We start from the raw sequence: 26,267 nt of genomic DNA on the forward strand, positions 1-26,267 counted from the left end.
GTTACTTCAAACTAATAAGTATCTCCAAGACGATGTGAAAGAAAATAGATAAACTGACATTCTGGTCTTAATTCTAAGGGATAAAGAAGAATTTGCTGGGACAGTAGAAGTAAAAGCATCCAAGTAAATGAGGAAAGAGCAACATGGCAAACTCTTTTGCTGTAAACAAATAGTTTCTACTTGTGCCTCAGAGATTATACTTCCGTGCCCTGTTGACATGAGCTTGCCCTGCTGCATGATGAGCCAAAGTGACAATTGTACATTACTTCTAGACGAATGCTTAGAGCATATGGTGTTCCCTGCTCTTTTTTATGTCTGCCACAAGACTTCAGAAAGAGGCTATTTTGTCAGCTTCAGGGGATGGAAAGGTTAAAAAAAAAAAAAAAAGTTCATTGTTGTAAAGTATTGATTCTTTTTTTTTTTTTTAAGAGAGAGAGAGAGAGAGAATGTTAATATTTATTTTTTAGTTTTTGGTGGACACGACATCTTTATTTGTATGTGGTGCTGAGGATCGAACCCAGGCTGCACACATGCCAGGCGAGCGCGCTACCACTGGAGCCACATCCCCAGCCCCAAAAACTAGTGATTCTTAATCAGGAATTATTATGTCTTCCTCTTCCCACCTCAGAGGACATTTAGCAATGCCTGGAGACACTTTAGTTCTCATAACTAGAATAGTGCAACTGGCATCTTGTAAATAGAGACCAGTTATATTGTTAAGTATCCCACAGTGGGCCAGACACAGTGGCTCATACCTGCAATCCCAGCTGCTCAGGAGGCCAAGGCAGGAGGATCACAAGTTTGAGGTCAGCTTGGGCAACTTAGACCTTGACTCAAAAAATAAAAGGGTTAGCTGGGTGCAGTGGTGCCCACCTGTAATTCCAGCAGCTCTGGAGATTGAGGCAGGAGGATCAGGAGTTCAAAGCCAGCCTTAGCAAAAGAGACAGGCTAAGCAACTCAGTGAGACCCTGTCTCTAAATAAAATACAAAATAGGTCTGGGGATGTGGCTCAATGCTTAAGTGTCCCTGATTTCAATCCCTGGTACCCAAATAAATAATAAGGGCTGAGACTGTAGCTCAGTGGTAGTGTACCCCTGGGTTCAGTCCCCAGTACTGGGGGTGGGGGATAGAATCTCACAGTGCATGGTTCAGGTCTTCACAACAAAGGAGTGTGTGGCCAAAAATATTACTAATGCTGAGACTGAGAAACTCATGTAAGCTTTAGAGTGGTTTTTGTTATTTGTTTTGTTTTTTAGTGGGGAGGGAGTTGTTTTGTTTTTTGGTTTGGGTTTTATTTTGTTTGTTTTGGAATAGGTCATTGAATCCAGGGGCACTTTACCACTGAGCTATATCCCCAGTCCTTTTTTATTTTTTGAGATGGAATCTAAGTTGCTGAGGTTAGCCTGAAACTTGTGATCCTTCCAGGTCACTGGGATTATAGGCATGTGCCACTGCACCTGGCACTTTGGAGATTTTGTATGATGACAGTATAACCTAGCCTATGCTGATTAATACAGCAACTGTCACCTTAATTTTAAAATAGCCAAAGCAGAAATAGTTGGATATAACTAATTATGTAACCTAGTAATCAGGAAGGCATGATAGGAAGAAATTTTTTTAAAATTATGTATAGGTCAGGCTGGGGTTGTAGCTCAGTGGTAGAGTACTTGCCTTGCATGCATTAGGCCCTGGGTTCGATCCTCAGCACCACATAAAAATAAACAAATAAAAATAAAGATATTGTGTCTGTCTACAACTTAATTTAAATTTTTTTAAAAAATATTTATGAGTATCAATCATACCAGGGCATAAGATTTTGGTACTAACTCAAAAGGTTCAGAAGTTTCCAGTTCTACTCTAGTTGCAAATATTCCAGATAAATAAAAAACAGACAGAAAGCTATAAAACCAGTATAGTTACACAGTGAATTATCCCATAAACCCAAATGTTAAAAGAGGTTTGTAATCAAAGAAAAATAGATGTCTTTTAAACTTCTTTAAAAATAGCATTTAAAAAACTAAGGTCCAGAATAGCCTAATTTTCTGCCAGAAGTACTAAGATCCCAGAGGAGTTTTTGTTTGTCTTAGTTATATTCTCAGCAAGACCAAGCAAGAGAGGGTTCTCTTGTTTGATGCTGAAGGACTACACAGAGAAAGCAGAACAACTGTCATTCGTCACTTCATCAGTGGCCGTTGGCCTCTTATTTAGCTATGTAGCCATTGGCCTTTTATTTATCCATGTCTCAAAGCAAAATATTAGGAAATAAAGATGCCAGTCTTTCTGTGTTCATAAAAACTCCCTTTGGCCTGGTGCAGTGGTACATGCCTATAATTCTAGCAGCCGCAGCAAGATCACCAGTTCAAAGCCAGCCTCAACAAAATCGAGGTGCTAACCAACTCAGTGAAACCCTGTCTCTAAATAAATACAAAATTTGACTACGGATGTGGCTCAGTGGTCAAGTGCCCCTGAGTTCAATCCCTAGTACCAAAAAAAAAAAAAAAAAAAAAAAAAAACCCTTTGGACTTTCTCCTTTTTCTAAAAATTGGAGGGTCCTAGTAGAGACTAATCATATTAAGTGTGTAGCCCATGAGAATTGTATCACATTAGTCATGCTCTCTTGTCTACCTGTCCACAGTGTTGGTTGGATTTAATTACATGTTTATCATGTCTCAGTCACCAAACCCAAATTTTTAATAACCTGGATGATCATGTAGATACCCAGGTTAATGGAATTATTGCCCAATATCAACAGACAATGCTGCGGCAGAGCAAGGACCTTTTTATACTCTTAGTCCTCAACACCTCATTGAGAGGCAAGAGATTTAGTAAGAGTAGGAACCATTGGTGAATCTTTGTTCTCTCTCCCTATAATTCAGCCTCACGATGAGAATCATACCTGATGTTTTCTCTTTAATGATAGTAATGAGGATGAGAGATACATCATTGGGAGCATATTCTAGAATGATTCTTTATTAATCTCAAATGTCTGTAAAGTATCTCAGTCAACAGTTCTGAAATCAAAATGGGGTGTGGTCTAATGGTAAAGTGTGACAAAGTTTAAAAAAAGAAATTATCTGTGACATTTAAAGAATGAAATATTTTATGGATTCCTAATCTCATTTGTTGCACTAAACCTTAGTGTTACACCTTCAGATTCTTGGACTCTCAAAAGCCCCCAAAGAATTGATAAGTCACAAAGTAATACACATACCAAACTAACATTCTAAAACATTAAATGTTTCTGGTAACTAAGGAAATACAAACTAAAATATCAAGTTGTCGTTTTTCTTTACCAAAAGTTTTGAGGGGCTGGGGTTGTGGATCAGAGGAAGAGCACTTGCCTCACACATGTGAGGCACAGGGTTCAATCCTCAGCACAGATAAGATAAATAAATAAAGTAAAGGTATTTGTCTGTCTACAACTAAAAAAAAAATTTAAAAAGAAAAAAAAAGTTTGTTTTGAAGCTGGGCACAATGGTGCACACCTGTAATCTACTCAGGAGGCTGAGGCAGAATGATTGCAAGTTCAAAGCTAGCTCAGCAATTTAGTGAGGCCCTAAGCAACTTAGTAAGACCCTGTGTCTAAATAAAATATTTAAAAGGGCTGGAGATATGGCACAGTAGTTAAGTACCCCTGGGTTTATTCCCTAGTACCAAAAAAAGAAGAAAGAAAGGAACTTTTTTTTTAATATTTATTTTTTAGTTGTAGTTGGGCACAATACCTTTATTTTACTTATTTATTTTTATGTGGTGCTGAGGATTGAACCCAGGGCCTCGCACATGCTAGGTGATTACTCTACTGCTGAGCCAAATCCCAGCCCAAAATCCCACAATACTACAATCCCACTGTATCACAGGGGCAACACAATTAAATCATATTATGTACATATCAGTCTTTTTTTATAACCATGCCTAAAATTTATCTAATAGTCTCCTGTTGGTGTACACATTAATTTTTTACTATTATAAGTAATGCTGTAATAAACACCCTGTGCAGAGATCTTTTTATTCATCTCTGATTATTTTATTAAGACCAGTTCCTAGAATTGCTATTGCTGACTCAAAGCATATTACATTTTTAAGGCTTTTGATTATCTGTTGCCAAGTTGCTAACCAGAAAAGGTTATATCAAGTGCATGAGGGTACTGATTCATCCATTCTCTTATCTATATAATTTATATTGTTTTATCTTTGCCAAGACACTCCAAAATAGTATATCATTATTTTAATTTGTACTTCTTTGAGAGAGAGAAAAGTAGAGAGAGGTAGAGAGAGAGAGAATTTTTTAATATTTATTTTTTAGTTATCGGTGGGCACAACATCTTTGTTTGTATGTGGTGCTGAGGATTGAACCCGGGCCGCACACATTCCAGGCGAGTGTGCTACCGCTTGAGCCACATCCCCAGCCCCATAAATACTACAAATTAAAGAAATCTCTTAGCCAGGCATGGTGGCACATACCTATATTCCCAGTGACTTGGGAGGCTGAGGCAGGAAGATTGCAAGATTTATGGGCAACTTGATGAGATCCTGTCTTAAAATAAAGTGTAAGAAAAACAGGGCTGGATTCATGAGTGAAATACTCCTTGGTTTAATCGTCAGTACCACAAAATAAATGTCTTCATTGTAGGGACTAGATATCTCAGTGGTGGAGTGTGTACTTGGCCCTGATTTTAGTCCCCAGCACCAAAAAAAGAAGAAAATTCTTTATTGACACACTATTTATGAGAAAACAAATATGTACACACACGTTCATAGCAGTTTAAGTAAATTGTGATATTTCTAAACCATTAAACTATATAGCTATGTAACATTAAATATATTTTTCTTGACATAGAGAAAATATTCATTTTATAATATTGGCAAAGCAATTAGAATGGTGGGTTTTTAAATGTAATTTGGTCTCTAACTTACTCTTCTTAAATGTATAAAGAAAAAAATCCTGAAAGGAAGTAGCCAAAATGCAATTGCTTCTTCATAGTGATAACTGATTTTTTAAAATATTTACTTCTTTTAGTTGCACACAATACCTTTGTTTTTATTTATTTATTTTTATGTGGTGCTGAGGATCAAACCCAGGGTCTCACATGCGCTAGGCGAGTGCTCTACCACTGAGCACAACCCTAGCCCAAAGCTTTTTTTTTTTAAAATACTTGTAGATAGACAGCATGCCTTTATTTGGTGCTAAGGATTGAACCCAGTGCCTCCTCACACATATTGGGCAAGCGCTCTGCCACTGAGCTTCAGCCCCAGCCTAATACAATAGAACAGCTTTTTTTTTTTTTTTTTAAGGTGGTGGTGGTGCTGGGGATTGAACCTAGGGCCTTGTGCATGCTAGGCAAGCACTGTACCTATTGAGCTATATCCCCAGCCTAATAACTGATTTTTTTAATAATTTATAACTTTTAAAACTTTTTAATTTTTATAGTGAACAGCACATTTGTGAAGAAAATACACTCTTGACAGGAGGGGAGAAGAAAAATTGACCACCTGCAACTTGTGCAGCATTGTTTTGTTTTGTGGTACAGGGGTTTCAAACCGGGGGTACTTAACCACTGAGCCTGAGCCAAATCCCAGCCCTATTTTATTTTATTTTATTTTGGGAGAACTGGGGGTTGAACTCAGGGGCATTGACCTCTGAGTCACATCCCCAGACCTATTTTGTATTTTATTTAGAGACAGGGTCTCACGAAGTTGCTTAGCACCTCGCTTTTTGCTGAGCCTGGCTTTGAACTAGCGGTCCTCCTGTCTTTGCCTCCCAAGCCACAGGGTTACAGTCATGCGTGCCTGGCTCTTCTATAGTATTATTCTAAAGATAATATTAAACATTTTATATTTATGACAGAAACATGGACAGATGTAAATAAGACACTGGTAAGCAGTAAAATAGCCAGTTATAAAGTTCTCTAAAAACACATTCCACTTGCTTGAGTAACTGTTGCTGGAACCACCTGAAAATGTAATGCTGATTATGACTATTTTTCCTGTTTAGGTAGCTGCTGTTGATCTTCTTGTTCCTGGAGTTGGAGAGCTCTTTGGAGGCAGCCTCAGGGAGGAACGGTATCACTTCTTAAAGCAACAGCTGGCCAGGTATTATTCTGACCTAAAAGAAGCACATGTCAGAAACTGGGATTGAGTTACCCAAAGATAGTCACAGAAAGTACCAGAAACACACATGGGACCTACAGACCTGGATCTCAGATTCTATTGCCTTAAGCAAGGTGTTTCTAACCTATCTGAGCTTCACTGTCTTAAAGACCAAACAAGCCCACAGCAGTGTTTGCCTGTACATAGGTGTGGAAAGTTACCTTTTTAAAAATTAATGAAAGGAAGAGGGATGTTTCCCCCTCAAAGCTTGTCCTACATTTTTCTTTTCCCTTTTTATGTATTTTTAGTTATGAATGGCAGACTCTCACGGAACATAAAGACAGATCAAACCAGGAAAAGGATAAAGATGGAAAAAGAAAATTACTAAAAATATCTGCAAAGCTAGCACTTGGAATAAGCAGATTTCCCTCCTCAGGTTGTCTCCTCTATATGGATCTTGATTTAGCTATTTGAATAACTTTATTTTAAACTGCTATTGGAGACCTGGGAAAGGGCTCCATAAACACATAGAAAATGTTTTGGAGATGGGAAGAAGGGAATCATATTTCTAATTGAACTACTACTCCTGTATATGCATGGTCTGCCAGCAAACCACAGTGACTTCCTAAACTTATCAAAGTTATAAAAACCTCTGTTTTCCATGATTTCTACTTTGCTCTGCTAACCTTAAAAAAAAAAAAAAAAGAAAAAAAAAAGAAAAGACTTTCCCATGTCTGTATGCTAAATCCTTCTTTCCAGATACTACTAGGTTTCTTCACAACCTGGGAAAGCCTGAATTGTTTGAAAATATCCTATTGAATTAGCCATTTGTACGACTTCTACGACCTCTTTTCCGAATGGAGAAACGCTTTAAAAGTTGATGCTTTTCCAAGATCCCAACCTGTAAATCTCTTGGGTAGTGCAGTTCTCTGATTCCTGTCTTCTGAACTGCTCTGCTATATTAGGTTCCAACAGAAGTCGGGTAAATAGGTTCTGAGAAGACCCTTTATTACCTGTGCCCTCCTTACTCCTACTAAAGCATTAGAAAGTCCTGGGAAAGTTGTAGAATTGAAGTGAAGGTCATATTTTTAGATGGAAAGTATTTGAATGTTCACTGAGGTTTTTTTTAATATTTATTTTTTAGTTGTAGTTGGACACAATACCTTTATTTTATTTATTTATTTTTATGAGGTGCTGAGGATTGAACCCAGGGTCTTTCCCGTGCGGGGCAAGTGCTCTGCCGCTGAGCCACAACCCCAATCCCATGAGTTATTTTTTTAAAGCACAATAAAACTCACGTGGCAAGAAACCTCATCTGTTGAAAGATTAATTGGCCTGTTTTTTTTTTTTTTTTTGCTTGCTTCCTTCCTTCGGGAAACCTTTCCTCATAACATTAAATGTTTACCTAATATTTGATACTGTCCAAATTTACCTTTCCTAATGAAGTAGAGATATGTTTCCCTATATCAGGGATCTGTCTGTGGCTGCTGTTCTTATTTTCTATACTTTTATATATTAAATTTCTCAGCATTCTCATGACTCAGATAACCTGTGGTCCCAAACACCTTTTTAATGATCTAAGATCAACTTTAATGAGCACAAAGAACTTAAAATGTTATCCATTTTTCTCAAGTTAAACAAGAAACAAATTCAAACAATATTATGAAGGCAGCCTCAGAATTATTGTTATTGCTTTAATAATGAGAATGAAGGTTTTGTCCATGTGTCCTTTGTTCATTCAGGTCTGCCGGACACCTTAACAAGTTATAATAGTGTCATGTCATTTTGTTTTGTTTACAGTAAGCAGAATTGAACACAGGGGCACTCTACCACTGAGTCACATTCCCAGCCCTTTTTATTTTTTATTCTAGACAGGGTCTTGCTAAGTTGCCCATATTGGCCTCGAACTTAAGATCCTCCTGTCTCAATCTCTGGGATTACAGGCATGTGCCACCAGAATTGGCCTAATTATGACATGGAATAAGAAGCTCATTTCAGATGAATCCCTTCTTTGGGGTTCTATTTTCATTCTGTAGCACCTGTTGTTTGTACCACTTATTGAATAATACCTTGGGCTATTGGTTAACTTACTATAAAGTTTCAGCTTCTTAACTCTGTTGTATAGAGAGCACAGGCTTTGTTGTTTACTTCTTTACAAAGAGCTCTTTATACACAACTCAGAATAAATATTTGACAAATAATACATTTATGAATATTTACTCCCATTGCCTAAAACAATTCTGTTATTTTCCTTTTATAGATCAGGACTCACAGAAGCCTACCAATGGTAAGAATGAGACCCTTAATGATTCTTACTCTAGCCACTGAGCTGAGCATTACATAGAAGAGTTTTTATTTGTATTCCCATGACCCTGAACAGGGAACTCCTTAGAGTATAGTCATTTCCTATTTTATGTGCCATGTGCAAATAAAATCTGTAACTAATCCCTCAAATTTTGTAGCATCTCTTCTATATCTGGTTACCCTAGAATCAATATAATAATAATCAGACATATATACATATATACATTGGCAAACTTTTTTCATAGAATTGAATTTTTTTCATCTATTAATGCAAAGGCAAGAAAAATGCAATAAACTGAATCCCTCTGCTGAATGCAGTTTGCAGACATTCATGTCAGTGGTTAGATATCAATATATGAGAAATTTAGAGACATCTGAAACTATTACCAGACTTCTAAGAGCCATCAGGTCCTAAAGGTATTCATGACAAAGTTTGGTATGCTTTTCATCTCATTTTTTTTTCATAAATCAGATTATACCCTGTCTCTGTGCCTTGTAAACTTAAAATGAATTAGCTATCAAACATTTTAATTACTCAGACTGTGTTTCTTTCTTTTATTCCTTATAGTTCTTACCAATCTGGAGTTTATGCTAAATAACCTCTGGCATATTGTTCTTTCCCCTGATTAAACTCATCTAGTTACAATTCATCTTTTATTTTAGAGATTTAAGTTTTAATCTTAACTTCTTAAAATATCAATACATCCAGCCATTATTATTGATAGTGGAAAATAGATGATAGTCTTTATTCTTAAGGAGACAAATGGCTATCAGCTGTGCTGCTTAAGTTTTATTGTGGAATTGATTTACAGATCATTCAGGAAACAATAAACTTAGTTTAATTCATATTATATAGCTCAGTTTTCCCACCAATCATAATAATATTTGTAGTCTTTCTTTTCTTCTCTTCATAAAATAACTTTTTCCATACTGATATATTGAAATCTGCATTTCAGTCATGTTTGTGCCATTTTTTAGCCATGCGGTTGTAAGTGGGAATAGAACAGCTAACATACAGCTATCTGAGGCTGTCTAGCCAACCAGAAAAATGATTTGGGGTGTCTTCGCTGGGCCTGAAGCAAAGAACCAGAAGTTTCTTTTTCTTTCTTTTTTTATGTGTGTGTGTGGGGGGGGGGCTTACTGGGGATTGAACCCAGAGACACTTAACCATTGAGCCACATCCCTAGTTCTTTGTATTTTTTATTTTGAGACAGGGTCTTGCTAAATTTCATAGGGCCTCACTAATTTGCCACGGCTAGTCTTGAATTTGCAGTCTTCCTGCCTTAAACCTCACAAGTCACAGGGATTACAGGCAGACACCACTGCACCCAGCTTAGAAGTTTCTTCTTACTGAAGCCCTCAAGAATATACTTTTGTTCCTTTAAACAATCTTCATGTAGTAAGCATTTACTCTAGAACATTCTCTGAAGATAAAAGGCTGATTAAGACTAGTGCCTGCCTCTGATATAGCTTACAGTCTAATCAAGGGCATATCTTTCTGTTATATGTCAGGTAAAACTCTTCATTCTCCTGCATGTATTGAACAATATGATTTGGATGACAGGGAGGAACAAAGGTCATTAGCAACATAACAAGATATGGAAGAGAAATATATTTTTAAGAAAACTAGTAAATCTATTATAAATTTCCTGCAGCCTCATGAGGCAATTATTTTGTATATAAGTACATAAGTAATTTAACAAGAAAAAATAAAACAGGTGACCAAAATCCACAACTACACAACAGGAACTACTGCTGCCTGTCTGGGTAAACTTGTATCGATAGATCACTTTAACTTCTCTGTTTCTGTTATCTCTGTGGAGGGGAAAGACTGGTCTGGTCTACCACAATGATGTGGACAATAACAAATGGTTGCAAAATACTTTTGAAACAAAATTGTAATCATAACATTTGATTTCATATAGTGTTTATAGGTAAAAATTCTTTGTTTTTAAAAACAGGTATTTGGACCTTCGTCGGTTTGGATCTGTGCCACATGGAGGATTTGGGATGGGATTTGAACGCTACCTACAGTGCATCTTAGGAGTTGAAAATATCAAAGATGTTATCCCTTTTCCAAGATTTACTCATTCATGTCTTTTATAGCTGAAAATTTAGTTAAGGAAAAGTACCCTAGGGCAGAAGCACAATACTTGAACAAATATGCAAGCAGAGAATACATGTTTGAACTTTAGACATGTGGATTTCAATATATAATTATTCTGGGTTGGCACAGTGCCACACTCCTGTAATCCCAGCTACTTGGGAGACAGAGACAGGAGGACCACAAGTTTGAATCCAGTCTTGGCAACTTTGTGAGACCCTGTCTCAAAATTTTAAAAGATGGGGAGGGGGCTTGGAAATGTAGCTCAGTAGTAGAGCACCCTCAGATTTAATCCCCAGTACTGGAAAAATAAATATATAATTATTCTGCCATAAGGTACAAACGTAAAAAAACAGAAATGATCATGATTTTCTTAGAAAGCTGAGAGCATTTCCTGGAAACACAAGCACACCCAAGAAGGGTTAATTACAGCAAGTGAACTTTCAAATCCATTACCTCAGTTAAGAAAAGAGCAAGTCACCTGGATGCTGAGTCAGGAAGATCACTTGAAGCCAGACTGATCAATACAGTGAGACCCTGTCTTAAAAATAAATAAAAGAAGAAAGGAAGAAGCCAAACGTGGTGGCACAAGCCTGTAATCCCAGCACCTCAGGAGGCTGGCAGATCACAAAGCCAGTTTCAGCAAGGGCAAGGCACTAAACAACTCAAGTGAGACCCTGTCTCTAAAATACAAAATGGTCTGGGGATGTGGCTCAGTGGTTGAATGCCCCTGAGTTCAATCCCTAGTACCCCCCCACCGCCAAAAAAAAGGGGGAAGAAATTGAACTAGATGGTCTCAAAGTTCTTTTCAAACTCTAAGATGAGAGCATATTTTACTTTAACTTTAATCAGTAGATTACTTCCCTGTGTGACTTTTGAGAAACAACTAGCAGCTAAAAATAAAATGTTGGATCTTTTCTCCCTTGCTGTTTAATCTGTGATAAATGCCTATATTTCGGGGGATTCACTTATTTAACAAACTTGCTATTCTGAATTAAAATTTTCTTTTATTGGGTTGGGTAGAAAAAAATCACACCTAAATTTGATCTTGCCAGGCTTGGTGGCCCATGCCTGTAATCCCAGCTGTTCGGGAGAGTGGGGCAGGAGGATTACAAATTCAAAACAGCCTCAGCAATTTAGTAAGGCCTTAAGCAACTTAGTGAGACCCTGTCTCAAAATTTTTAAAAAGGGCTAGTGATATGTCTCAGTGGGTAAGTACCCCTGACTTCAATCCCTAGTTTTTAATTAATTATTTATTAACTTAATCTTTAAAGAGATATTGCATTAAATTATTTTGATATTGTATTAAAATATTTTATCACCATTCTGATTAGATGCTTATAACTTTCTGATAGTTAATACCCTATCAAAATTTATTCTTAAATTCCTCTTGATCCTTTCCCAGTGAAGTTTGGAAGAAAGATCTCTTATATCCAGGATTGGAATAGAAATTTTGCTAAACCTAAAGGATAGGTAATTCTTGGAGTCAAAAAAACTGGCCTGGCCTATATGAGACAAGCATTAATTTGGGAGTTTGAAACCTGACAATTCTAGTTCTTTGAATAAGCCACTTACTCTGTATATGCTCAGGCATAATTTTCTTCACAGAGTTGATACAGTAATCACATGAAAGTGTGTGTGTGTGTGTGTGTGTGTGTGTGTGTGTGTGTGTGGTGTGTTTAAAACTGATTTTGAGAAATGGGGGTGTAGCTCAGGAGTAGAGAGCACTTGCCTAGCACGTGGGAGAGCCTGGGCTACACACACACACATACACACCAAAGAAAAAGCTGCGCAGACATTTTTAAGACTTTTGTGTTAGTCTTTTAGTCTTCTTTGAGTTGCATTTTTATGGACCGATAGCAAACTGTATGTTCAGTAGAATGTTTATGTACCAAGTAATTGTAAAAGGGCATGCGTGCCTGAATAATGAATTTTCTAAATCTCATTAGATAACTTAGATTATTTCTTAATGAGTTTGTGTATGTAATTTTTCTTAACCCAATTCAAAATCAAACAGTTGAAAAGAAACAAATTTCAAAAGCTTAGAGTGCGAAGACACTTGAGATTGTCGAGATTGACCCGCCTAATGCAGGTACCTATATGTACTTAGGCACCTGGTGGTTTCTGCATCTTCTTGACAGAACTCAGCATCCTACAAAATTATTCATTCCATTTCTGAATCTAATTGGTAGATTTTGCTGAGCTAAAAGTCTCAGCAAAATCAACTTCCCTGGAACTTTAATTCCCTGGGGTCACATACCAAGTTAAAGAAAGAATAAAAGGGATAATTAGGGTTTCCCTAAGGCTTGCCTTAACCATAATTATAGAGAGAAATTTGTTTATTCAAAAAATATATTTGAGCTTATTTTATATGCCAAGATTGTTCTAGGTGCCAGATAAACAGTTATTAACAAAACAGAAATGACCTGTCTTCATTGAATTTAGAATGTATTGGAGAAGATACATAATAAGCATAATAAGTAAATAAATGTATTATTTCAAAATGTATGCTAGAAAGTTATATTTAAAAAAAAAACAAAAAACAGGAAAAGCATAGGTAAGTGCCAGAGAAGACATCTCTGAAAAAAAACAGTATTTAGCTTTAAGCCTAGAGGATAAAATGCATTTTAAAACATTTGCAACATCAGCCAGTATTGATTTGAGTTTAATTCTTACTTGATAACTGTTAATTTTATGGAGAAGGTTCACAGCATTCATGGACTAGGCAGCTGGAGGCACTATAGTTTCTAAGGCCATTAGGAGTCACCTTCCATGACTTGAGAAACCGGACAGAACTGTAAACTTCTGAGCATCTAAAATAAAGTGGTGGGAAGAATGCTGAGTTAGACAAACCCCTAGGTTCTAGTCTTTGCACCACCATTAGTTTAGTGAAGCCTTAGCCAAGTGAGATAATCCTCATGACCTCCAATTCTTTCATTTTCACTATAATTTTGAAGTATATAATCTCTAAGGACCCTTCTATCTCTTAATGTTCTATGAATCTGTACTGTACATAGTCCCTAAAAATAATTGATTTAAAGTCTAACCTTTAGACCACATACAATCCCACATAGTAGTACATGCACAGTCTCTGAAAATGTATAAGTTGAATCACTGAAAATTGAACAATAGACTTAAACTTGTTCAATGTATGTGGGATGGGAAAAGATCCTTCTCACGACATCAATATATTGTGGCTTGCCCCTAATGAAGCCTTCAGTATTTCCAAAAACTTCATGTGTATTCATTCATTCTTTGCCTTTACAGTTGACAGTGATCAACTTAAAGTTATCTAGTTAAAGCCAAAACTTGCCACCAATAGCAAGCCTCAGTACTTCTATTTCACCAATAATTTCGGGGGGCGGGGCAGAACTGATGTCAGACAAAGATAATCAAAATGAAAATGTTGCAGGCGGCTGGGGATGTGGCTCAAGCGGTAGCGCGCTCGTCTGGCATGCGTGCAGCCCGGGTTCGATCCTCAGCACCACATACCAACAAAGGTGTTGTGTCTGCCGATAACTAAAAAAATAAATATTTTTTAAAAAAGAAAATGTTGCAGGCAACATAATAGGAAAAATTTCAAGTGTCCACTCATCAGCTAATTATGAATATCTAAGTTCTAAATGTAAACAGCTCTGTATAAGTCTTCATATAAACTATGGGTTTAATAAAGGACTATTTATATTAGTGCTTCATGAATTAAAAAGTTATTTGAAGGTAAATTAGTTTTTCACTTGGGTGACCAGTTTCCAATAGGATTCTGCTTTCCCAAGATTTCTAGGCATTATCCCAACATGGTAACCCTAGCAATCCAGGTAAGATTACATTTCAAATCTTAGAAATGTTTTCTCCGCCATTAATTCCCATCCCCATTTCACATTTTGTCGTAACTTTCCATCTGGTCTCTTGCCTAGGGGGAAGTTGTGTTGTTATGTTTTTTGGTCTGACAAGAACCTACTTGTGTGAATGATCCATTCCAGATCTAGACAACTCTTACCCTCTGACCAAATCCAGAGCCTTCGCCACAGGACGGCAAAAGAACTGTTTGACCTTTTGTCCCTCTCAGACAGGATCTGCCAGAAGCCTCCCTCTAACAATGTTATGTATTCGTATTCTCTATAAATTGAATCTGAATATTCAAGCATGACTGAACAGGCATGGAAGATGCATTTGGTGAGATGGATTAACTACCCATCTTTAAATCTCTTGCTTCAGATAATTATAAATGAAAGATGCATATTTGGATTAGATTGCTATTTATTCATATATTTATTTAAGTAATTGGTGAGACACGACCAAAAAAATGCAGAGTTGAAAGATTGGCTTGGATTGAAATGATAAGAAATGTGTGAGGTATTTTGGCTTCTGATCAATATTTGTATTCAGTCTGAAATCTAAAGTATGTATAATAAAAGGAAAATAGGTAAGAGTAATATTCAATTGTAATTTCTTCCCATTTTACAGTCCAAATTTTAAAACAGGAAGGACATTCAAGAAAATAGTGCTATGCAACCTTGATTACTCTCTACTAAAATGATTCAATAGAACTTCAATCAAACTGTCATGCCTAGGAACTGAGGCACATTGGATAAGTGTCTCAAACTTAAAAAAAAAAAAAAAAAAAAAAGGACTGGGGATGTAACTCAGTGGTAAAGTACTTCTGGGTTCAATTCCCAGTACCCACTCCAAGTCCTTTTAGATCATGGTCAACACCCCTCCTAGAACCACCTCATTCTAGCATTGCCAGGAGCCCTATATTTCCCATCTAACCAACAAAGGCTCCATTTAGCTCTTAACACAGCTTGGTTTGGAGTCCAGTGAATCTACAGCCATTATTAGCATGGTGGGTAGTCTCCAGATGATCTTTGGAAAGAAGCTGCCAGAAGTTTAGGTGGTTCCTAAACTCATTCACAGAGCAACTCATTGAATTAACGTAGTTCATGACTCTTCAATAGCTTTTGCTTCACCTTTACTGTTTTGTAATTGTTATTAGTAATGTGACTATCACTTAGACATTGCTTTTCAGTTTATAAATGTTTTTCACATATTTGCTTAATTCATAGGACAATGTATTGTGGACCTTGCTCTTTTGTATTTCATTTTATTTTTTGGTACTGGGGGTTGAACCCAGGAGCACTCAACCACTGAATTATATCCCCAGCCCTTTTTTATATTTTTCTGAGACAGGGTGTCATTGAGTTGCTTAGGACCTCACTAAATTGCTAAGGCTGGCTTTGAACTCGATGATCCTCTTGCTTCAGCCTCCCAAGCCACTGGGATTACAGGAGTGAGCCACAGCTCCCGGCCTCTTTTGTATTTTAGTGGGGTTGAAATTCATTTGGTTTAGTAAAGACTAGGTTTTGTAAAGAATGGAAATCCCTGATATTGAGAGGAAGTAGACTACAAGTAAAATTCACCTTCCCTCAGCCTCCAGAGAAAATGAAAATTGAACTTTCTCATAAACAAAGATCTTGCATCTTAAGTCCTAGCATTTACTGGACATATTACATAACACTTTGGCCTCTAATTTCCTCATTCTTTGTAGGGAAAAGGGACTTAAGAATGTGAAGACCGATGTTGATTGAGCCCAAATACATTCTAGTAATGTGAAACACTAGGAATAAAGATAGCAGTGAATTTAATCACTATGTCTTATTTTTTTTTTTGCCTCAGTTTTTAATTACCTTTCTCTAAAGGATCACCCAAATATACATAGGACTTGAATGGGACTTATTAACATAGTTACCACAGTGATAGACCTTTCGTTTTCAAGATAATACTCCAAGAAAGAAACTTTTTTTTTTTTGCTTTTTTTTCCTTTTTTTTTTTTATTGGTTGTTCAAAACATTACATAGCTCTTGACATATCATATTTCATACATTAGATTCAAGTGGGTTATGAACTCCCATTTTTACCCCAAATACAGATTGCAGAATCACATCGGTTACACATCCACATTTTTACATAATGCCATATTAGTAACTGTTATATTCTGCTACCTTTCAAGAAAGAAACTTGATGGACCCAAATAGTAAAAGTTTTTGTTACAAGTACCTAGAACAGTATTTGGCAGAGCCTGAGCCAATCACAGCCATAACTACCTTTTCTTCTTGATAACAAGAATTGCTGGTTTGCTATTTTCTTAGGATTCTAGTTTTGAAATTATCTCTTAAAAAGAGATAATTTTCAGGCTAGGGATACAGCTCAGTTGGTAGAGTGCTTGCCTTGGATGCACACTGCCCTGGGTTCAATCCCCAGCACCACCAATAATAATAATAATTTTCCTTCCTCTACCTATAATATATAAACAGTTCCCCTCTATTTCCCCCAGAGCTTGTGAGTAGGAACTTGCCATCTTTAGAGGGAACTTCTCCATCCTCAGAGAGCTCTAGTGGTTGGGAACTTTTACTGAAAATGACCAGACCTACCCTCTATAGCATACAAAAGTAGTAAGTTGAAAACAGCACTTTTTTCTTTCCAGTCTTCTCTAGTAGAGAACCTCTGCAGCTGCTTAGTTGGACAGTTTGTCCTTAATTTGAAAGGCTGCATCCTTCAGGTTACTCCTTGGGCAGTGTGTCCTTAAAATGCCCCTATTAGACAGGCCCACACTTGTAGTGCTGAGGCAGGAGGAGAAAAGTTCAAGGCCATCTCAGGCAATACAGCAAGACCCCATCTCAAAATAAAAAAGAGAACAGAAACTTAAAACAGTCCTTTCTATTGGCAGGTGAAGCCTTCCTCCCCTGTTCACTCAGCTGCTGTTCAAATGTCCTGTGGTAATTGTCTTGATGTTAGAAGAGCTTTGAAGTCTCCAGTGCCTCCTTCCTATCTGCCTTACCACCTGTGGTGGTTGTTCCACTTCCTATAAATACTGCTAAAGAAACTTAATTACAGTTTCAGAGTGTTCCAGAACAATCCCAACACCCTTGTTAGGATTTAAATGAGTTGTCCCCCCAAAAGCTCATGTGTGAGACATGCGGAGGTGAAATAACTGGGTTATGAGAACTGATGCATCAATCCATTTAAATGGATTGATGGTAACTATAGGCAGGTGAGGTTTGGCTTCAGGAGGTAGGTCACTGGGGGCATGCTTTGGGGGCTCATATTTTGTCCTCGTTAAGGGAAGCTCTCTCTTTCTGCTTCCTTGTACCAAGTCCTGAGCTGCTTTCCTCCACTGCACCCTTCCACCATAATGTCTGCCTCACCTTGGGTCCAGAGCAATGGAGTTGGCCATCTATGGACTAAGACCTCTGAAACCATGAACCACAAAATAAAATTTTTCTCCTCTAATTATTCTTGTCTGGTCTTTTGGTCATAGTGGTGGAAAATGCTGACTAAAACACTCCTTCACTTGAGGATTATAGAAACGGGCTTGGGTCATATACAGACAACATAAGATATTATTAAACCATAGTAAGTTCTTTACACTGAAAATTGCCATTAATACCTACATCTTCTTTGCAGTATCCCAGATGGCAAGAGCTGACTCCTGTTGTGTTATGATATGGCTGGCCAATCATCTTTTTAAATGTAAATTTCATCTGCTGCATTCTGCATTTCAGGATTTTACATCAGGAAGTTGTGAGGTCATATTCCTGCCAGAAAATGTGGTGAGTATTTGGTGTCTTGGAAATGGTACTAGACATAGAAGACCCTAGCTGAAGTCTGACATTCCACTTCCTAGCTGTATTACCCTAGGCAAGTTATTTATTCTCAATCTGTATATCAATTTGCAAAATGATACAGCTTCTCCTACAGAGTGTTGTGAGAAGCAACAAAGATTATGTGAAAGGGTTTCATTAACCAAAAGGCACCGCACAGGTATAAGTTCTCCTAAGGGAGACCCTTTCAAAACTAAAAATTTAAAAAAAAATATGTGTGAACGAAGATATTTATTCATGTTGAATGAAATAGTTTACAAGTATTAAAAATAAGAGAGCTATTAGGTGCAGTGGCACATGCCTGTAATTCGAGCAACTCAGGAGGCTGAGGCAGGAGGGTCCCAAGTTTTGGGGATGCAAATCAAGTCAAGATGGTGCCTGGCACTTTGCCAGGAGGAGTGGTTTGTGAAGCAACACCAGCAAGCCATTAAGATGATGAGGATTCCTTTTGGCTGACTGCTGTATCTAGATGATGTTAATTAAGTTAAGCAGTGTGTAATTAGTTAAGTATATATACCTCTGCTGTCTGGCAGAGAAGTGACTCCTGCTACCTCGGGTGCCCGCTACTTTGAGTTCTTGCTCAGTTCCTGCCCAGTTCACTCGCAATAAAGTAGTTCCCGCTTCAACCTTCAAGTTGCTTGTCACCTCTCGGTTATTTAGCCCAGCCAGACTACGGCACACAAGTTCCAAGCCAGCTTGGGCAACTTCACAGAACACGGCTTCAAACATAGAAAAAAAAAAAGGGCTGGGAATGTAGCTTAGTGATAGAGTGCCCCTGAGTACAATCCCCAGTACCATTAAAAAAGTTGAAAAGTTTAACAGAAATTTAAATTGCAAATATAACAGTATAAAATCTGTATCATAGATTTGAATATGAAAAAATGAAATCAGCTGTTACTTGTGCAATGTCACAAGTGACTTTCTTGTTAAATCTCTTAGCTCTATTCAGATCAGTGAACTTTAATTGGACACCTCACTATGTCACACCCACTGCTAGATTCTAGGAATACAGAGAAGTAGGACTTGCCTCCTCATCTTAGGCACTCTCATTTCATAGAAACTTTGGCAAGAGTTTACTGTGTATAAGAATCTGGGTGGAGGTGTGGCTCTATACTTTTATACCCAGCCTGCGGGAGGGCCCTGGATTTGATCCCTAGCACTGCAACGACAAAAATCATTGGGGAGCTTATTAAATTTCCCAATTACCCTGTTCTCGTCCTAGAAGGTCTGATTCAGTAGATCTGGGATGGAACAGCCCATAATTTGCATTTTTTAAGTAAACAATCACCCCAAGTAACTCTGGTGTAGGCAGTTTAATTCGGCACTGAGAAACCTACAGTGAGGTTTGGATATTTTTTATGGTAAAGTACAGGTAATAGTTACACAAACTTCGTGATCCTTGAACAAGATACTGTATTTGATTGCTGTCTGTACTGCTGAGCAGGTTAGGGATAGGGTTGGGAAAGCCAGCTTGCAGAGAGATTCCCTTGGGAACTGGTAGTATGCAGAGCCTACCACACTTCTCTTCATTTCCTTTCCTCACTCTCCACTGCAGTGCCCATGTTTCCCTCTCTCTGCATGTTTCTCTCCCCCTCTGGTTCCTCCTCTGCAAACGTCCAGGTGCTTCCTTCCTTTCTCCACCCTTCCCCAGACATGTCTATTTTAATGAAAACAACAACAACCTTTCATTTTCTACATACTAACTCAGGCTGGGTAATGTGTCTCAAAGAATAGGAGTGGGCTGTTGGTTAATCAACAATCACCAAAAAAATCCCATGTGGAAACTTTTGTGTATTTATGTTTCACTACCACTGACATTTTTCCAGTGGGTTAGCAGCCTCAACAGAAAATTTTATAAATTCCCCCGCATAGATTTCTGTCCTGCCTGTAGAGTTGGGGTGTGTCCTGCACCCTGGCTCAGTACTGCTTGTCTCCACATGCTGTGAATGGTCTTGAGTGACTTTCTCAGGCTGCACACCTGTCACCTCTTAGTCATCCAGAATTAAAATGTTAACAGCTCTAATCGCACTGTCTGAGGCTACAGGACTTTATTTCAAGAGTGGTGACACTCCAAAATGCAGCTAGGACATCTATATTTTCACATGTTAGTGTTTATGTGATTTGGACTCGAGGAAGCCAAGGATTAGACAATGCCTTCCAGACTCGCTCCTCTCCTACTTTCTTGGCACCTTGGGCTATTCCTAGTAGTCTTATGCTGCCATCTTCTCAGAGGTAGAATGTTCTTGGGTTAAATCCACTGCTCAGCAATAATAATAATAATAATAATTTTAAAATAAAAAACTTATATAATTTCAGTCCCCACAGAGTTGGTTGATAATTTTTCTGATCTCCCTTGATCATACCTCTATTATAGCATTGCCCACATACAACTGGGACACCCACCTACCTACTTGTCTTCCCAGAAAGATCCTGAAATTCTTAAGAAACTGGTCTTATTCATCTTGGCATTTCTGTGCTGTGTTTGAGCTAGTAGGTTCTCAGCAATTCTTTATTGAGAATTGAATAATGTGTACATAAATAAGCATTCCTAAAAACATGTTTTAATATAAACATTTTTATTTGAAAAGATACTTGCAGCTTTTAAGTCTTTTTGAAGTTTTGAGTAATAAATACTCAAAATGTCCTAACAAAGGAAGATGGGTTTTGTTGTTGTTGTTGTTAATGCCTATTAAAAATGTTTCAAGCTGTCTACTTATTATCAAACTGAGCTTCCTCTGGGAATTCCCCAACTCTTATCATAGCCAGTGGATCCCAGCAGACATACTGGGGACCTGAGCTTTCTTTGCTGAGTTGACTTGGGTGGACACCTGGAAAACTTAGTTGGAACACACAAGAACTTTTGCGCAACCATGTACTTCAAGAGACAAAGAAAGTATTCTACAAGAGAGAGGGGAGACAGAAATGAAGGCAAAATGCTCAGAGATGAAAAACCATATGGCCTGAGACACACACAGACACCACAAGCAAACTCATTGCCTACCTTTTACCCATGGCTATCTCCTGGTTACTATCCTTCCTGAGGCTATCAACTTATTCATGGGCTTCATGGGACATACCTCACTTTCTTACCAAAAAATTCCCCACTTGGGCTTAAGTGAGTTTGAAATGGGTTATCAGCTTTTGCAACTAAAAAACTATATGAATTAGTACACTGACTTACAAAAAGAATTTCATTACTTTTTTTTTTTTTCTTTTTAGTCTTCTAACCTTTTTGTCATACCCTCAAGTTATCCCGGGACATGTTAATCAGGAAATTATTTAGATGGGGAATTGCTGATAAACTAAGGTGCAGTAAGAGGGTGACTTCTTTGCTTTTTTTTTTTTTTTTTTTAATACCTTAAGACACACACACACACACACGAATGAAGGCTTTATTTACAGCAGGGACTGCGTACGTATCAGAACTTTTTGGAATGATACAGCCGGATTAGAGAGGTTTTGAAAAACTGACACATTGGCAGTTTCCCAAAACATCTACTTTTGAAGATTCTGCTTTTCAGAACTATATTAAGAATGGCCTTTGTCACAGGTCTTAGCAGTGTCTCAGACCAGCCAAAACTAAAAACTGGAAGAGACTAAATAAACAAGTGTGTCCCAAGATCAGCCCAGACCTTGCTATTGGCCTGGTGTAAACAGTGATGGCCAAACCCATGCAAGCAGGATAAAGACCTTGCTCTTCAGAAACGGTTCCAAATGTGTGGAGGGCTTTGTGGACCACATTCTTTCAACCCTGGTATGCCACTCTACCAGTTTAGTACTCAACGTAATTATTTTTGGAAACAAGCATGGAAAACAGAGGAACTGTTGACAACTCATCTGGATCAGGAAATTTTCAGAGAAAAATCTTCAGGCCTTTTCTAGAATGTTATGAAAATATTAAATTATAATGATTGCTGCCAACCTATTTCTTACCACTCTAGGAAAAGAAAACAACAACAACAACAAATACGTTTCCAGCTCTCATGAGTCAACCCTGACCCCTGAAGATGCTAGCATACAATTTGACTGCAACCACTTTCCTTTTTTAGTTAATTGTGTTAAATGTGCCTCATAACTTCTAGTCCCAGTGGAGCTGTCATTTAGAAGGGGGCAGAGGGGAAGCTGTTTTAATTCTGGCTTTTGTTTCAGTCACTAAATGTAATGCCACATGATTGTTGACCCAACAGTAATCCAGTTAAAAAACAGCCTTCAGAGTTACTACATCGTCAAAATTAACCCTGATTACATCAAATTATGTTGAAACAGACCACAGCTGTTTGCCCTGTTGAAGCAACTGCTTGGGAGCTCCTCCCGGAGATACATCTGAGTGTCAGGAAGATACATTTTGGGTTTATTTTTCTTTCTCAACACAGATGTAGAAGGGAAACACCCTGTCCTGCCTGGAATGCTTGGTGGAGACTGAAAAAAATCACCTTCATTCCCAAAAAGAGGGAATTCAATACCTTTTGTACAGTTTTCTATGAAAAGGGTATAAAAAGAAGGAGTTTCAAATCTGTTGAGTATTGCCCTTGTTAGAAAAAAAGGGAACTGGCTAGAAATAAGACAGTTGGATTTTCCTCAGTGGAGGGCTTAAGCTGGCTCAGCCCAGCCTGTGAGAATGGAGGGTTTATTGGAGGTATTTTGTAATCTTGTTGTTTAAAATGACATTATTAAAATTAAATTATAATTAAAATGAAAAATAAGTATTGGTGAAGATGTGGACAGATTTGAACTCTCTGATATTGCTGGCAGGAATGTAAAATGGTGCTGCCACTATGGAAAGTTATTCAGCAGTCTCTTAAAAAGTTCAGCATAGTCACTCTTATGACCCAGAAGTTCCACTCCTGGGTATGTACCTGAAGAAAACTAATAACATGTATTCACACAAAAACTTGAACCAAATACTCACAAGAGCATTCTTAATATCCAAATGGTACAAACAACTGAAATCTCCATCAACTGACAAATGGATAAGCAAAATGTGCCATATCCATTTAATGGAATATTATTCAGTCATAAAAATGAATGAAGAACTGAGAAGTGCTGCAATGTGGATGAACTTTGAAAACATACAAAGTGAAAGAAATCAGACACAAGAGGCCACATGTTGTTTGATTCTGATTATGTTGCATGTACAAAATTGGAAAATTATAGAGACAAAAAGTAGATTAGGGCTGGGGATGTGGCTCAGTGGTTAAGTGTCCCTGATTCATCTCTAGTACCAAAAAAAAAAAAAGATTAGTTGTTGTCTGAGGAGGGGATAAGGGAGTGGGGAATGAGTGGTCATAGGTACAGAGTTTCTTTTGCAGGTGATACAAATGTTCTGGAATTAGATAGGAACCACTGAATTGTATCATTTAACATGATTCCTTATATGGTAGGTCAGTGATAGCTCAAAAATTAAGGCACATAAACTTGCAATTAAGTAGGTTATATTGAAAATAAAAGGAATAAGCCAAGCATGGTGGCACACGCCTGTAATCCCAGCAGCTCCAGAGGCTGAGGAAGGAGGATCGCGAGTTCAAATCCAGCCTCAGCAAAAGTGAGGTCCTGTCTCTAAATAAAATACAAAATAGGGCTGGGGGTGTGACACAGTTGTCAAGTGCCCCTGAGTTCAATTCCCAGTTACCCCCACCCCACCCCCAAATAAATAAATAAGTGGAATAAATACACCAATTTCATCACTTATTAATTATTTTTCATTTAGCCATTTTCTCTTCCATAGACATTATTTACATCTGCTGTATCTTTATGTTGGAAATACTAAACAATGGTGTGCTGCTGTGCATCTCCTAACTGTATTCAGTGACATTAAGTTGATAGCTTGAAACTGTCCATTGGGGAGTGCAGTGGGGTGTGTATACCACAAAAACTGGCCTAAACTATAAGTCAAGCTACCACCACCACCAGAGAGCCAGTTTTTAACCATTTAACAACACCTGACCCTGGCTGTGGGTCAGGAAATTATCTTCCATAAGGGGTACCTGTGATAGAAACACAGTCAAATGAGATGATCACCTGAGGCCTTTGGATCCCCTGCAAAAAAAAAAAAAAAAAGACCAGCAAGTCTGCACAGCTATGTTATAAGCAATTGATGCAGGAGGAAAGGGCATTTCTGGACATCTATCAGATGAAATCACTTTGAATTGGGGACTTAATTTCTCCAGTTTTGCTAGATATGAGGGATTCAGTGCTAGAGCTGCCATTCAACTGTCACAGTGAAGCCTGATGTTAGAATAACCACAAAGGTTCTATTCTTGTTCTATTCTCTCAAAGAAGAGAGTATCAGTGTAGGGTTTGGAAATGAAAGGTCAACAGAGTTAACTCTCTGGAGCCTTAGGATAAAAGTCAAAAGGTCAAAAGAACCAGGTTTTTGTTTTGTTTTTTTGTTTTGGTACTAGAGACTGAACCCAGGGTCACTTAACCACTGAGCCACATCCCCAGCCTTTTTTATTTTTTGTTTTGAGACAAGGTCTTAGTAAATCACTTAGCATCTCCTTAAGTTACTGAGGCTGGTACCAAACTTGTGATCCTCCTGCCTCAACCTCCAAAGTTGCTGGAGTTACAGGCATGAGCCTCCAAGCCCTGCAAGAGCCACAGTTTTGGAACTTCCTGAGTGTTACAGCCATCTTTAAAAGTGGTACTACATAGGATTCCCTCCACCTGCTCAGCCTTTCAGTTGGGCCAGTAACTATGTTGTAAACACGACAATTGTTTATAAGTACCATCACAGATATTGTTCTCTGGTATGGATGACTCAGGGTTCTGGACACTCCAGTGGGCCACAGCCCTCATCTATTATCCTTTAAGGGTTGATTCCTTTGTTCTCACAGACAATTAATGATCCTTTATGGTGTGCCTGGCTCCCTTACTGGAGGCTCTATGGATACAAAAACAAAGAGAACGCAGTCCTGCCCTCAAGAAACTCATAGTTTGTAGACCATAAAACTGAACAATTAAGTAGGAATGGTAAGTTTTAGGGAAAAGGGCATTGACCTACATTTCTAGTCCAATTTAAGCTAGGAGTTCTTTCTACAAGCGAGAGGCCAGAATGCACAGTGTAGTTTGGAGCATGGAGGCACTTTTTCCAGGGGCTTTGATAGTCTGTTCTTGGAAGAATATAATAATTGAGTTTGCAGCAGGTTCTGTGCAACAGTGATGTTCTTGCCCTCTCCAGTGTCAGCAGCAATGTCCTGGGAGCCTAATTGCCACAAAGCAATTAGCACTGGTTCTGGTTTTCACAAAGAGAAATTGGGAAAGTGGACTTCCTCAAACTTTTTAAGGAAGTTTATTTCCAAAATATTTCCCACTCAGTGTAGTTTCAAGTAGTTCAAGTAGACTATTTGCAGCGACAGACAAGGAGGAACACCAGTTAAGTCTTTAACCACACCTCAAGCCCACTTCCACATCTCATCTTCAGCCTGGTGCCAAGAGTTAACTTGAGTAAGTCCCAAGGTACTTTGATGGAGGGAACAAGTGGTCTCAAAGCAACCAGGAGGCGCACACAATATGCCTGAGAGGTGAGTGTCCTGAAAGTCACCAAATGAGATGGATCAGCAGGTCACACTGACTTCGGCAAGCAGTCCTCAGCTCTGAAATTGACCTGTCAACTAGACTGAAAGGGAGAAAAGACAGAAGGGCTAAGACAGAAACATCCATCCCACCCCCAGTCCAATCACTGACGTCAGGCCTGAAGTAAATGGTGTTAATCACTCCAGCCTGGTGTGCAGTTGAGGACAGCTCTCTTTCCAGCCGTCCCAGCCCATTTCTGGGAGCAGTCCACCAGCCATGCACCTGCCACTCACCACAAACCCTCAACTCTGAGACAGGCACGGATGCGGGTTGTTGCTGATGACATTCAAAGCCACACTGCACTCTTTAGAACCTAGGCTTTGTGGAGAAGGGGGAGAGAGGAGTGACTAGGAGCAGGGCAAAAGTGGTACTCATGCTTTTCTCCCAGGAGGGCATTTTCTCTAATCTCCTCAAAGCTCTTCCCTGTAAGATGGTCATTTCCTGGGAATTTAATGAGAATATAGAATAAATGTCCCAAAGCACTCTTGGAGCTGGTCATTAATTCCCCCAGGAAATACCAGTGGTCTTTAATCAAAAATTGC

At 38.3% G+C, this 26,267-nt stretch overlaps 1 protein-coding gene across 2 annotated transcripts in view; it reads left to right on the plus strand.

Moving 5' to 3' along the window:
• Nars2 (asparaginyl-tRNA synthetase 2, mitochondrial) overlaps positions 1 to 11,412 on the plus strand; it is a 137,547-nt gene extending 126,135 nt beyond the window's left edge. For both annotated transcript variants that reach the window (XM_076846581.2, XM_076846582.2), the window contains 3 exons: positions 5,993 to 6,090; positions 8,348 to 8,374; positions 10,353 to 11,412. In XM_076846581.2, coding sequence (XP_076702696.2) covers positions 5,993 to 6,090; positions 8,348 to 8,374; positions 10,353 to 10,497 — 270 coding nt within the window. In that variant the 3' untranslated portion in view covers positions 10,498 to 11,412. The remainder of the gene's footprint in view (positions 1 to 5,992; positions 6,091 to 8,347; positions 8,375 to 10,352) is intronic.
• The last annotated feature ends 14,855 nt before the right edge of the window (positions 11,413 to 26,267 follow it).

This window comes from Callospermophilus lateralis, chromosome 2, assembly GCF_048772815.1.
Source record: "Callospermophilus lateralis isolate mCalLat2 chromosome 2, mCalLat2.hap1, whole genome shotgun sequence".
NCBI lineage: Eukaryota > Metazoa > Chordata > Mammalia > Rodentia > Sciuridae > Callospermophilus > Callospermophilus lateralis.